Source organism: Oryctolagus cuniculus, chromosome 6, assembly GCF_964237555.1.
Source record: "Oryctolagus cuniculus chromosome 6, mOryCun1.1, whole genome shotgun sequence".
NCBI classification, from domain to species: domain Eukaryota; kingdom Metazoa; phylum Chordata; class Mammalia; order Lagomorpha; family Leporidae; genus Oryctolagus; species Oryctolagus cuniculus.
Genome location: NC_091437.1, coordinates 36,940,635 through 36,952,684, shown reverse-complemented (window position 1 = coordinate 36,952,684; position 12,050 = coordinate 36,940,635). Strand labels below are relative to the sequence as shown.

Sequence of the window (12,050 nt, the reverse complement as noted above, 5' to 3'; positions counted from 1 at the left end):
GGCTCTACCCTGACACTACATTTATAAGTAAGAGCCAGGTCATTTGCAAGACTATCACATTTTGCTCTGCTCCGCAGTCTGTAACATTATTCCTACTTTACGTGCTTTCCTTCTTTCTCTCATCAGACCCAAGCAAGTCAGGTTTGTTTTCATTGACAGTTGCTACTCCAGGGTATACACACTCTCTGCTCTCTTATCTTCCTGTGCTTCTTATACATCATGCTTCAAATTTTTCTCTCCTTATATCCAAATTTATTTTTATAAGTAGATGTAAATATCCAATTGTTTAATTTTATCTTTTAATGTCATGGTGCCTAGGCATTTGCACACTGAAATAATACAAGGGTGTTTTTTAAAGTTCATGTAAAATGAGTATTTTTTAAGTTTTTATTTAATGGTAAAATGAGTATTATAAACAAATTATGAATGGGTTTCAAAATTTTTTTTTCTTTTTTCTTTTTGACAGGCAGAGTGGACAGTGAGAGAGAAAGACAGAGAGAAAGGTCTTCCTTTGCCGTTGGTTCACCCTCCAATGGCCGCCGCGGCCGGCGCGCTGCGGCCGGCGCACCGCGCTGATCCGATGGCAGGAGCCAAGTGCTTCTCCTGGTTTCCCATGGGGTGCAGGACCCAAGCACTTGGGCCGTCCTCCACTGCACTCCCTGGCCACAGCAGAGAGCTGGCCTGGAAGAGGGGCAACCAGGAAAGAATCCGGCGCCCCGACCAGGACTAGAACCCGGTGTGCCGGTGCCGCAAGGCGGAGGATTAGCCTAGTGAGCCGCGGCACCTGCCTCAAAATTTCTTGCATCAAGGTAGGTGCTGGGATGCCCAACTGGGATTGAGTCCTGCCTCTGCTTCTGATCCAGTTTTCCGCTTGTTGCCACCCATGTGAGATCCAGATGGAGTTCCTGGCCCATGGACTGGCCCAGTCCTGGCTGTTGCTGGCATTTGCAGAAAAAGAACCAACAGATGGAAGATATGTCTCTCTCTCTCTCTTTTTCTCTTTCAAATAAATACATAAATATATATTTTTAAAAATATTTATGTATTCATTTGAAAGGCAGAGTTACAGAAAGGCAAAGACAGAGAGCTGGATTGGAAGTGGGGCCGGCACTGTGGCGTAGCAGGTAAAGCTCAAGCCCAGCTGCTCCACTTCCAATCCAGTTCTCTGCTATGGCCTGAAAAAGCAGTTGAAGATGGCCCAAGTCTTTGGGCCCCTGCACCAATGTGGAAGACCTGGAAGAAGCTCCTGGTGCTTGGCTTTGGATCAGCCCCACTCCACTGTTGTGGCCATCTGGGGAGTGAACCAGTGGATGGAAGACCTCTTTCTTTCTCTGCCTCTGCCTCTCTGTAACTCTGCCTTTAAAATAAATAAATAAATCTTAAAAAAATATTTAGCTCACACTTCCACACTCCATCTACTTAGTGGGGCTCAGGCAATGATTCTTGGTACACTGGCTGAGCACCTGTAGGTGTCAGCAATCTCTTGCAGGCTAACTTTGCTGATCGTGGCTGGACTCTTTACATATCTGGGACACAGGAGCTGAGCAGGCTCTGGTCACACAGTTTGTCTTCCAGCAGACTGGCCTGTGCCCATGGTGGTCACAGGCTCCTATGATGACAAGACCTATGGAGGTCTTGGCTGGGAGCTAGCACACTGTCACTCAAATCAAGTCAAAAGGCCAGCCCAGATTCAAGGGGCAGGAGAAACAGTCGATTTCTTGGTGGGAGGCATTTCAGTGTTGTGCAGACAACAAAGGGTTGTGGAAACAGGGAGGGAAAGAATGGTGGCCATTTTTTTTTAAACCATCTGCCTCAGTTGCTATGCAGGAATGTGGGGTTCACTGTGCCCAGAGCCTCTGATTTTTCAAGAGAAGCCAGAAACCCAGCTGCCACAAGTCCCCGGTGTTCAATGCTGGAAGACATGTTGCAACACTGGGGAGGAGCCCCAGCACCACATGGGCTGCTCGTGTCACATCCTCTGCACTCTGGCCTCTCCCACCAGGCCAGCCTGGGCCTTTCACGGACTGTGAAGCCACCAGGTTCTCTGGTGGTGGACCTGGCTCTGCCCCTCCTTTGGTGTGGGACAGCCATTTCACGTTTCAGAGCCTGGTTTTCTTATGTGTAAGGAGGGAGTGATAATAGCACCTCCTGGAGCAGTCTCATTGCTCCCAAGCAACAGTCAGTAAATCCAGTTACTGCAGTTATCTTGGTGAGGCAGCAGTTAGGTTTCTTCTGGGACTAGCTCTGTGGTTCTCAGCTCTATCAACCCCTAAGCACTTGGGGCCTAAGCACTTGGGGCCATCGTCTACTGTTTTCCCAGGTCACAGCAGAGAACTGGATTGGAAGTGGAGCAGCTGGTCTCGAACCAGTGCCCATATGGGATGCCGGCACTGCAGGCGGCGGCTTTACCTGCTACCCCACAGTGCCGGCCTGCAAAATAAATGTTTTAAAGCACCACATTTGGAGTGGCTGGTTATCTAGGAAAAGCTACGTGAACCAGTAACAATCTGGGAAGGCTGTATGGCAGCTGCACTTGGTACATCTGTGTTGTCTCTGGGTCACCTGAGTTTCCACTACTTCCTTTTGTCTCACATCTGGCACCTTGCTTCTCTCATTTCTGGAATCTATTTCACTCCTAGAGAAAAGTATTTAGTGACCCTTGCAAAAGCTAAGTTTGTAAAACCCAGGAAGGGTGAATCCACGGGGAAAATAGTGAGCTTCTGTGGAGTCAGAGAGGGGCCTCGGTCATGGATACTTGAAAAGGAGGCTCTGGTAGAAAAAGGATTGAGGAGTGAGAGGAGGAGGAGGAAGAGGTGGAAGAGGAGGAGGAGGGAAGGAAGCAGCAGACTCCACTTGGAATGATCTCATCTTCAAAGATCTGAGTCTATACTGCCTTCCTCTTGGGTGTACAAGATGTCTGAGTAAGATAAAGTAATGCTGGCAAGACCAATCTCTGTACTACCCCAGAAAAGAACCTTCATCTCCCTCCATCTGGTGCGCTTGTATGGAAAGATTAACCCTTTTTAAAACACACAGAACAATAGGAAAAAAACATGCAAATGATTCAGCAATATACAAAAAGATGATCGACTCAAACCACAGTCAGAGAAACACAAAAGGAAACCACACTGAGAGAACACTTTCACCCAGCCCAGGGGCACGCTGCCGTAGAAACCCCGGGGAACCTTGTGTGCTGCTGATGGACATGTGGGTCTCCAGCCTTCACTGAGGGGATTTTACAACGTATCCAGATTATCAGTACCTATCTCCTTTGACCTCCCAACTCTACTTCTGGAAATTTTACTGGGGCCGGCACTGTGGCACAGTGGGTTAATGCCCTGGCCTGAAGCGCCAGCATCCCATATGGCTGCTGGTTCGAGACCCGGCTGCTCCACTTCCGATCCAGCTCTCTGCTATTGCCTGGGAAAGCAGTAGAAGATGGCCCAAGTCCTTGGGCCTCTGCGCCTGCGTGGGAGACCCAGGGGAGGCACCTGGCTCCTGGCTTCAGATTGGCACAGCTCTGGCCATTGTGTCCAATTGGGGAGTGAACCATCAGATGGAAGACCTCTCTCTCTCTCTCTCTGCCTTTCCTCTCTCTGTATAACTCTGACTTTCAAATAAATAAATAAATCTTTTAAAAAAATAAATTTTACTTACACAAAGACTTTCACCAGAGTAAACTGACATATGTTTATGAATAATCCCTGTAGCACTGTCTGTACTATCAAAAAATAGAAACAAACCAAATTCCATCAATAGTCAAATAAACTGTGGCCCAGCTACCTGGTGCAAGATGGTGCAATCGTATCAAAGGTCATGAATGTCATGTGTCAACATGGAAAGATCTTTAAGATACATACATGTACACATCTATACTAAGATACATACATATATATTTTGTCAGCCTTCCACATCTGCATGGGTTCTGTAGCCACAAATTCAGTCCCCTATTGATCAAAAATGTTTGAAAAGGGGCCAGCGCTGTGGTATAGTGGGTTAAGCCACCACCTGCAGTGTCAGCCTCCCATATGGGTGCTGGTTTGAGTCCCAGCTGCTCCACTTCCAATCCAGCTCCCTACTTATGTTCCTGAGAAAGCAGTAGAAGATGGCCCAAGTTTTTGGGTCCCTGTACCCATGTGGGAGACCTGGATGAAGCTCTTGGCTCCTGGGTTGGACCTGGCCCAGCCCTGGCTGTTGCCATGTGGGAAGTGAACCAGCAGATGCAAGATATCTTTCTCTGTAATTCTGATTTATAAATCCTAAAAAAAAAAAAAAAAAAAAAAAAAAAAAAAAAAAAAAAGGAAAAAAAACTGAAAAAGCCCCAAAGAGCAAAATGTGACTTTTTCCCTTTCCCTAAACAATATAGTTTAACAATTATTTACACCGTATAACCTGTATTAGGTATTATAAGCAATATAGAAATGATCTGAAACATAGATAATGAACTGGTGTTGGGGCACAGTGGCTTAAGCAGCTGGTGACACTGTAATCCCATGTGAGCACAGGTCAGAGTCCTGGCTACTTGACTTCTGAACCAGCTCCCTGCTAATGCGCCTGGGAAATTAGCAGAGGTGGCCCAAGTGCTTAGGCTCCTGCACCCATGTGGGACACCCAGATGGAGTTCCATGCTCCTGTTTTGGCCTGGCCCAGCCCTTCGGGGAGAGAACCTGTGGATAGATTTCTCTCTCTCTCTTTTTTTTTTTTCTCTCCCTCTCTCTGTAACTCTGCCTTTCAAGTAAATAAATAAATCTTTAAAATATATATTATATATAAATATATATTATATATATATATAATAGAGAGGAGGTTGTGCACAGGCTATATGCAAATACTATATATGTTTTCTGCTACTATAGCTTACAACACACTGTTCCTGCCCTCCTACTGCCCTTCCCTGTAATGGTCATGAGCGCTGTTCACCAAATGTTTTTGCTTTCCTACTTTTGCACACATAGTAGGAAAGCACACTCTGCCTGTCGGCAGTGGGTTGGGGTTTGTCCTGGCTGATGGAGCATGAGAAGCAATGAGGATCATCATATCTGGACTGGAGAGTCTAATTAGCAGTGTTAGACCTTCTAGAGCTTCCTTGAGAGCTCTTTTTCTTTCGCCACAGTTTTTGACAATGTCCTGGAGTGAGGATGATAAAGATAAGAGTTCCAAACCAAGCCCACACTGGAGCATAAAGAAGACATAATTGCTATTGTTTGGAGCCACTGAGATTTGGGAGCTGTTTGTCTCTGCAGCAGGGCCTGACCTATCCTGAGTGATACAGGTACTGATGCTGATAGACACCAGACACAGCATGAATGGCATCACACAGGTGCTGAGACTGCCCCTGAGCCCTGGGGTCAATGGAGCAAGAGTGCTCACAAGCCACTTTACTCACACCACAGCCTCAATGATGTCCTGGATCTCCCGCTGCAGCTCTGGCTCCTTCTGGTACGCCTCCACCAGCAGCAAGGCCTGGTCATAGCTGGCACAGTAGACCTTATAGACTCGCTCGAACTCCTCTTGGAAGTCCAGGAACAGGTTCCCTGATGATGAACAAGCAACAAGGCATTGTGAACGGCATGTCACCATACCCCCTTGCTTGGAGTGGGGAGGCGGGAAGTGAGCCACTCCAGCTCTGCAGGACACTGCCAAGGTCATCCAATGCATCACCATGGCAAGACACCCATGCTCCCAAGTGTCCATGTTTTCATCCAAGTCTCATGGGGTTGCCATGAGGATACTGGGACAGAACAGTGTAAAAGCACAGGCTGGTAGACCACAAGAATCCAAAATGCTTGGGACCAAAAGTCTTTCAGACTTTCTGGATTTGGGGATCTCTGCATATACATAGTGAGACATCTTGCAGAGGGAAACCAAGCCTACATCTGAAGTTCCTTTATGCCTCACACGTACCATTTTTTTAAATAAAAAGATGTATTTATTTATTTGAGAAGCAGAGTTACAGAAAGGAGAGACAGAGAAGTCTTCCATCTCCTGGTTCACTCCCCAGATGGCCACAACAGCTGGAGCTGAGCTGATCTGAAGCCAGAAGCTTCTTCTGGGTCTCCCACATACGTTCAGGGGCCCTTCTCTATTGCTTTCCCATTGCAGGGAGCTGGACTGGAAGCGGAGCAGCTGGGACTCAAACCGGCATCCATATGAGATGCATGCACCACAGGCAGAGGCTTAACCCTCTATGCCACAGCGTCTGCCCCTCTTATGTACCTTACACATACAGCCCGAAGGTAATTTTATACAAGAGCATTACTGTACCTGTGTCTCAACTATTATATCACACAAAGTCAAATGAGTGATTTTTTCTACTGTAACATTGTTGGCACTCAGAAAGTTTGGGATTTGGGGTTTGAATTTTTATATTAGGAATCCTCAACCTGTGCTTAATAAATGGTAGCTATAATCTCAATAATACAATCTGGCTTCCTGTTAATGCACACCCTAGGAGGCAATGGATGATGGCCCAAGTGCTTGGGTTCCTGACATCAATGAGGAAGACACACATGGAACTTTGTACCCTTGGTTTTGGCCTGGCCTAGCCCCAGCTGTTATGGTTATTAGCTGTTATGGTTATGGAGAATGAATCAGTGAATGAAAGATCTCATTCTCTCTGTTTCTTGTCTTCTGTCATTCTGCCTTTCAAAAAAAAAAAAAAAAAGTACATGGCAGGGGTAGTGTTGTTGCAGAGCAAGTTAAGCCTCTGCCTGCAAGGCCGGCATCCCATATGGGTGTCAGTTCAAGTCCTGGCCGCTCCACTTCCAATCCAGCTCCCTTTGGACTGGCCCAGCTCTGGCCATTGCTGCCATCAGGCAAGTAAACCAGTGGATGGACACTCTCTCTGTCTCTCCCTCTCTCTCTCTTTCTCTAACTCTGCCTTTCAAATAAATAAATAAATAAATAAATAAATAAATAAATAAATCTTTCTTTAAAAAAAAACTATATGGGAGGATTATCTAGGTTGTTTGCAAATACTTTACTATTTATAGGGCTTGAGCATCTGCAGATTCTGGTATTCAAGGGGGATCCTAGGGCCAATCTCCATGGCTACTAAGGAACAACTGGAGTAACACACATCAGGTGGTGATAAGTACCATGAACTAAAATAAAGCCAAAGAACTGGTCTAAGTATTCCGGCTCCTGCGACCCATGTGGGAGACCCAGATGAAGTTCCAGGCTCCTGCCTTCAGCCTAGCCCAATCCCAGCTGTTGTAGCCATTTGGGGTATGAACCAGCACAAAAGATCTCTTCTCTTTCTCTCTATAACTCTGCCTTTCAAATAATAAATTAAAAAAAAGAGAGAGCAAGCAAGCCAAGCCAAGCCTAGCCACATGAGTTCTCTGAGCTTGTTTTCAGCTAACCACAAAGCATAAAGGGTGAGGACATGCTATGATTTAATGTATTCTCCAGAGTTCCTGTGCTGGAAACCTGATTCCCAGTCCAACATGGTTGAGAAAGGGGACCTTTAGGAGCTCTTATGAATGGAGCTATGCCATTATCATTTTAGCGGATTAATTACTGCAAGAATGAGTTTGGGGGCCAGTGTCAGGATGTAGCAGGCTAAGCTGCTGTCTGCAACACTGGCATCCCATATAAGCACAGGTTTGAGTCCTGGCTGCTCCACTTGTGATCCAGCTCCCTGCTTATAATGCTCCTGGGAAAGCAGCAGAGGATGGCTCAAGTGCTTGGGCCCTAGCACCCACATGGGAGACCTGCAAGAAGCTCTTAGCTCCTGGATTTGGCCTGGCCTAGCCCTAGCTATTATAGTCATTTAGGAGTAAACTAACAAATGGAAGATCTCTCTCTCTGTCTCTCCCTCTCTATCTGTAGCTCTGCCTTTCAAATAAATAAATAAATCTTTTTTTTTTTTTCAAAGAGGTGGGTGCTGTGGCATAGCAGGTTCAGCTACAGCCTGGTACACTAGCATCCCATATGGGTCCCAGTTTGTGTACCAGCTGATTCACTTCTGATCCAGCTCCCTGCTAATGCACCTGGGAAAGCAGCAGAGGATGGCTCAAGTGCTTGGGTCCCTGCACCCACATGGGAGACCTGGAAGAAGCTCCTGGCTCCTGGTCCTGGGTTTGGCCTGACCTCACCCTGGCCATGTGGCCATCTAGGGAGTGAACCACCCAATGGAAGACCTCTTTCTCCATCTCTTCTCTCCTCTCTCTGTAACTCTGCCTTTCAAATAAATTTTTAAAAAAGAAATAGGTTTTCTTATGTGAGTTTGTTATAAAAGTGAATTTAGGGACCTGGCAATGTGGTACAGTGGGTTAACCTGCCACTTGCAATGTCAGCCTCCCATATCAGAGCACAGGTTCAAGTCCTAGCTTTTCCATTTCCCAGGCCTCTGCTAATATACCTGGGAAGGCAGCAGAAAACAGCCCAAGTGCATTATGCCTCAATGTGAGAGACCATGATGGAGTTCCTGGCTCCTGTCCTCCACCTGGCCCAGCCCTGGCAATTACAACCATTTGGGGACTGAATCAGTGAATGGAATATTCTCTCTCTCTCTCTCTCTCTGCCTCTCAGTTTCTGCTGTCTCTATCACTCTGCCTTACAAATAAATAATTTTTAAAGAATAACACAAAGGTGAGTTCAGCCCCCTGGTGCTGTCTCTCGCTAGGTGATGCCTTCTGCCACATTACAGCCCAGCAAGGAGGCCCCTGCCACACATGGGTGGCTCATCCTGGGACTTCCCAGACTCCAGAACGGGAAGAAGCATGTCTCCATTCTTTATGAACCAGCCAGCAGCAGGTGCTCTGTCACAGCAGCAGAAAACGCACTGAGAGCAGGGCGCTTCCTGAAAGCTCTATAAAGGCCAGGGAACTGCATAGCCAAACGGAGAGGAATGGAATGTTAAAGCTGCATTTCAGATAAATACAGACTCAATCCTTAGTGTAAGTATGTCTCCTGCAACAGTAGCAACATACTTATAGTAAACAACTTGGTGTTTATCTGAAACGCAAACGTAATTGGTTAGCCTGTATTTTACCCAGAAACCCAACTAGAGCAGCATGAGGGCAGCCAGCGGAGATGTTGCCAGGTATGCTCGGGACACAGCACAGCATCCTGGCTCTGTGTCCAGGAGGAAGGCAGAGGTTGACAAGTGAGGACCTGTATATGGAACCATCTTGGAAAAAAAATTGCAACAGGGACCCAATCTCGGACCCCAAGTCCTTCGAAAGCTTTCAGCTTGAGGCCGTATCAATTTCACTCAAATAAGTGATAATCATTAACAGAAATAAACTGATAAAAGGTAGGAATAGCTACAAGTACTTAAAACAAATCTTATTCTTTAACTTTTTAAGATTTATTGATTGATTTTTGAAAGGCAGAGAATTAGAGAGGGAAAGAGAAAGAGAGAGACAGAGAGAGAAAAGAGAGAGAGAGAGGGAGATCTCCCATCTGCTGACTCACTCCCAAAATGGCCACAGCAGCCAGGAGGGAGCCAGGCCAAAGCCAGGAGCCTGGAACTGCACCCGGAACTTCCACATGAGCACCAGTGGCACAAGCACTTGGGTCATCTTCTGCAGCTCTCCCAGGTACATTAGAAGGGAGCTGGATTCAAAGTGAAACACCTGGGATCCGAATCGACATTTACATGGGATGCTGGCACCAGAGGCAGCAACTTAACCCATTGTGCCACAAGGCTGGCCTCTTTTTCTTTACCTTTGTACTCATCATTGGTAGGCAATAAGGATACTCTATCGTTGCTTCTTTAGGAACTGTATTTTCAAACACCCAGGCTTCTCCCTCACCCTGTACCCCATAAAAGTGACCTGGTACAGTGGCCGAGAGGCCTGGCTCTGGGAGACCCACGGCCTGCACTCAATTCCTGGTGAGACCTTCTGTAGGTTACTTCCTCCCTCTGTACCTTAGCTCCCTTAACTGGCACTGAGATGACACATACCTTTGAGGGTTGTGAGATTAAATGAGTCATTATACATAGAGCAGTGCCAAAGGTCAGTAAACATTCAGAAAGTGGTTTTCTAAGTGTGCTGGCAGATTTGTCATTTTTAATCCCATCGTCATCGTCATGTCTAGGAAAGGGTAGGTCAGTAGTGTGGAGGCCAGAGTGACTTGGGCACCACAGCACTGGGGACCTGCACCTGCTCCTCCTCTCTGCCACCCAGAGCATCTGGTGCCCACTCACCGTCCTTCCCAACTCTGCTAGGAAGCCCCTGACCATGACGTCTTTTTGTCCTTTTTTCTCTGGTGACCCTAACCTCTCTTTCTTCTCTGGTGACCCTAACCATTCCAGAACTGGGAGACTATCCTCCTCTTTCACCTGGGCCATGGTAAAGCCTCCAACTCACCCCCCTCCCCCCAGAATCCACTGTCCACAAAAACCAAGAGATCCCTGCAGACCACAAATGGAGCCATGTCACTTCCCTGCTCAACATGGTCCTGTAGCTTCTCCTTACACTTGACCTACAGAGCTCTGCAGGATCGGGTCCCTGCTGGCTGGCTGTCTTACCCCCAGCAATCTCCAGCCGCTAATCCCCATGGAGCCACATTGACGTTCTGTCTGCCGCCGCTCAACCACGCCAAGCTTATCCCTGCCTCAGGTCCTTTGCATGGCCATTCTCTCTCCTCTCCTCCAGATTTCCTCCTGGCTGGCTCCTTCCTAACATTCAGATCCCAGTGCAAATGTTCTCTGCTCAGGAGGCAATCCTTCACACCTACGAGTTACTATAATTGTTTTGTTTTCTTCAAATGACAGTTTTCTTCCCAAAATTCTCTATCAGTTTATCTTGCCTCTCTCATGGTGCTGTGACCATAGCACATAGCAGTGACTACACAAAAAACTGCAGATGCTCAGTAAGGCAGCATGGAGTAAATGGACACCAGCTGTGCCACTAGCAATCATGGGACCATGAGGTTGTCCTTCCTGGTCCCTGGGCCGCAGTCCCAGTTTGAACTAAGTATTATTCCAGGGCCCTGCTGGCTCAGATGGGTTGTGTTCTAGGGACCCCTAAGGCAGATGCACCACTGAGATGCATGTCCCAGGGACACTGGGGACATTTCAGCACCGATCACATGCTGAGGACAATTCCACGGGCATCTCAGGCTGACAACACCCTGGTCTTTGCTTACCAATTAGGCGCACTTGCTCTTCCTCCTCAGAAGCCGTCTCCTGCAGATCATGAAGAAATCTGTCGTTCACCTTGATGATATCATCCATGTTTGAGAACAGGACATCCAGGTCTCCCTGCGGCAGCTGGAAGGGACAAAGAGGCCATGGGAGGGGCTGGGCTTTCAGTTCAGTGACTGCACCTGCAGGCTTTGGAGTGCAGTCCGGAACGGTCTGGTCCCAGCACTCTCAGGACTTGCTGGCCCAGTGGAATGTTTGCAGTGATGTAGAAACGTTATTAATTGAACACTTACAGCACTCTATAAAAAGAGAGGAAGAGATGGAGCCCTCCGTGAGGAAGGGAAGCTAAACTGGGGCTTTACCCTAGGGGTGCTGCCAGCTGTCATTATTCTGCCCTCAGTCTCCTTGGTTGTCATTTGAATGTGGGAATGTAGGCTCCTTTCCAGCTCTGACACACTCAGTGCTTACCACTGGTAACTACCTCCAGGTGCATCCTGAACTCCCGGCTGAGTAACCAGGCAGTCCCTGGTAAAAGAAGGATGTGTATACATACACACACACACACACAGGTGTGGAGGATACACTGAGTGCACAATCAGTGGGATTGCTCCCTGCAGAAAAGTATCTAGACTTTCTATTTTCCATAAAATAACTAACAATATATATATTTGCTTGCGTAATTCCTATACAGAAAAAAACCTTAATTTCTAGAGGTAAACTCAGAGAAGTCCTTCACCTTCTACACTCTCTACTTTGGTATTTCATCCAAGAAATACTAATTGAAAGTCCATTATTTATGCACCAAGACTGAGATGAAACGAGGAGCTCACAGACTTGAAATTTTGTAGTGAGAGCCTGTATCATTTCTTTTTTAAAAGTTTATTCATTTGAAAGGCAGCAAGAGAGACAGAGAGAGAGGGGGGAGAATATCATCTACTGGTTCACTCCC

At 47.0% G+C, this 12,050-nt stretch overlaps 1 protein-coding gene across 6 annotated transcripts in view; it reads right to left on the bottom strand.

Moving 5' to 3' along the window:
• ARHGEF37 (Rho guanine nucleotide exchange factor 37) overlaps positions 1-12,050 on the bottom strand; it is a 55,911-nt gene that overhangs the window by 21,355 nt on the left and 22,506 nt on the right. For all 6 annotated transcript variants that reach the window (XM_008255241.4, XM_008255244.4, XM_070076297.1 and 3 more), the window contains 2 exons: positions 11,104-11,227; positions 5,387-5,534 (listed from right to left, as the gene is read on the bottom strand). In XM_008255241.4, the coding sequence (XP_008253463.2) occupies positions 5,387-5,534; positions 11,104-11,227 (272 nt within the window). The remainder of the gene's footprint in view (positions 1-5,386; positions 5,535-11,103; positions 11,228-12,050) is intronic.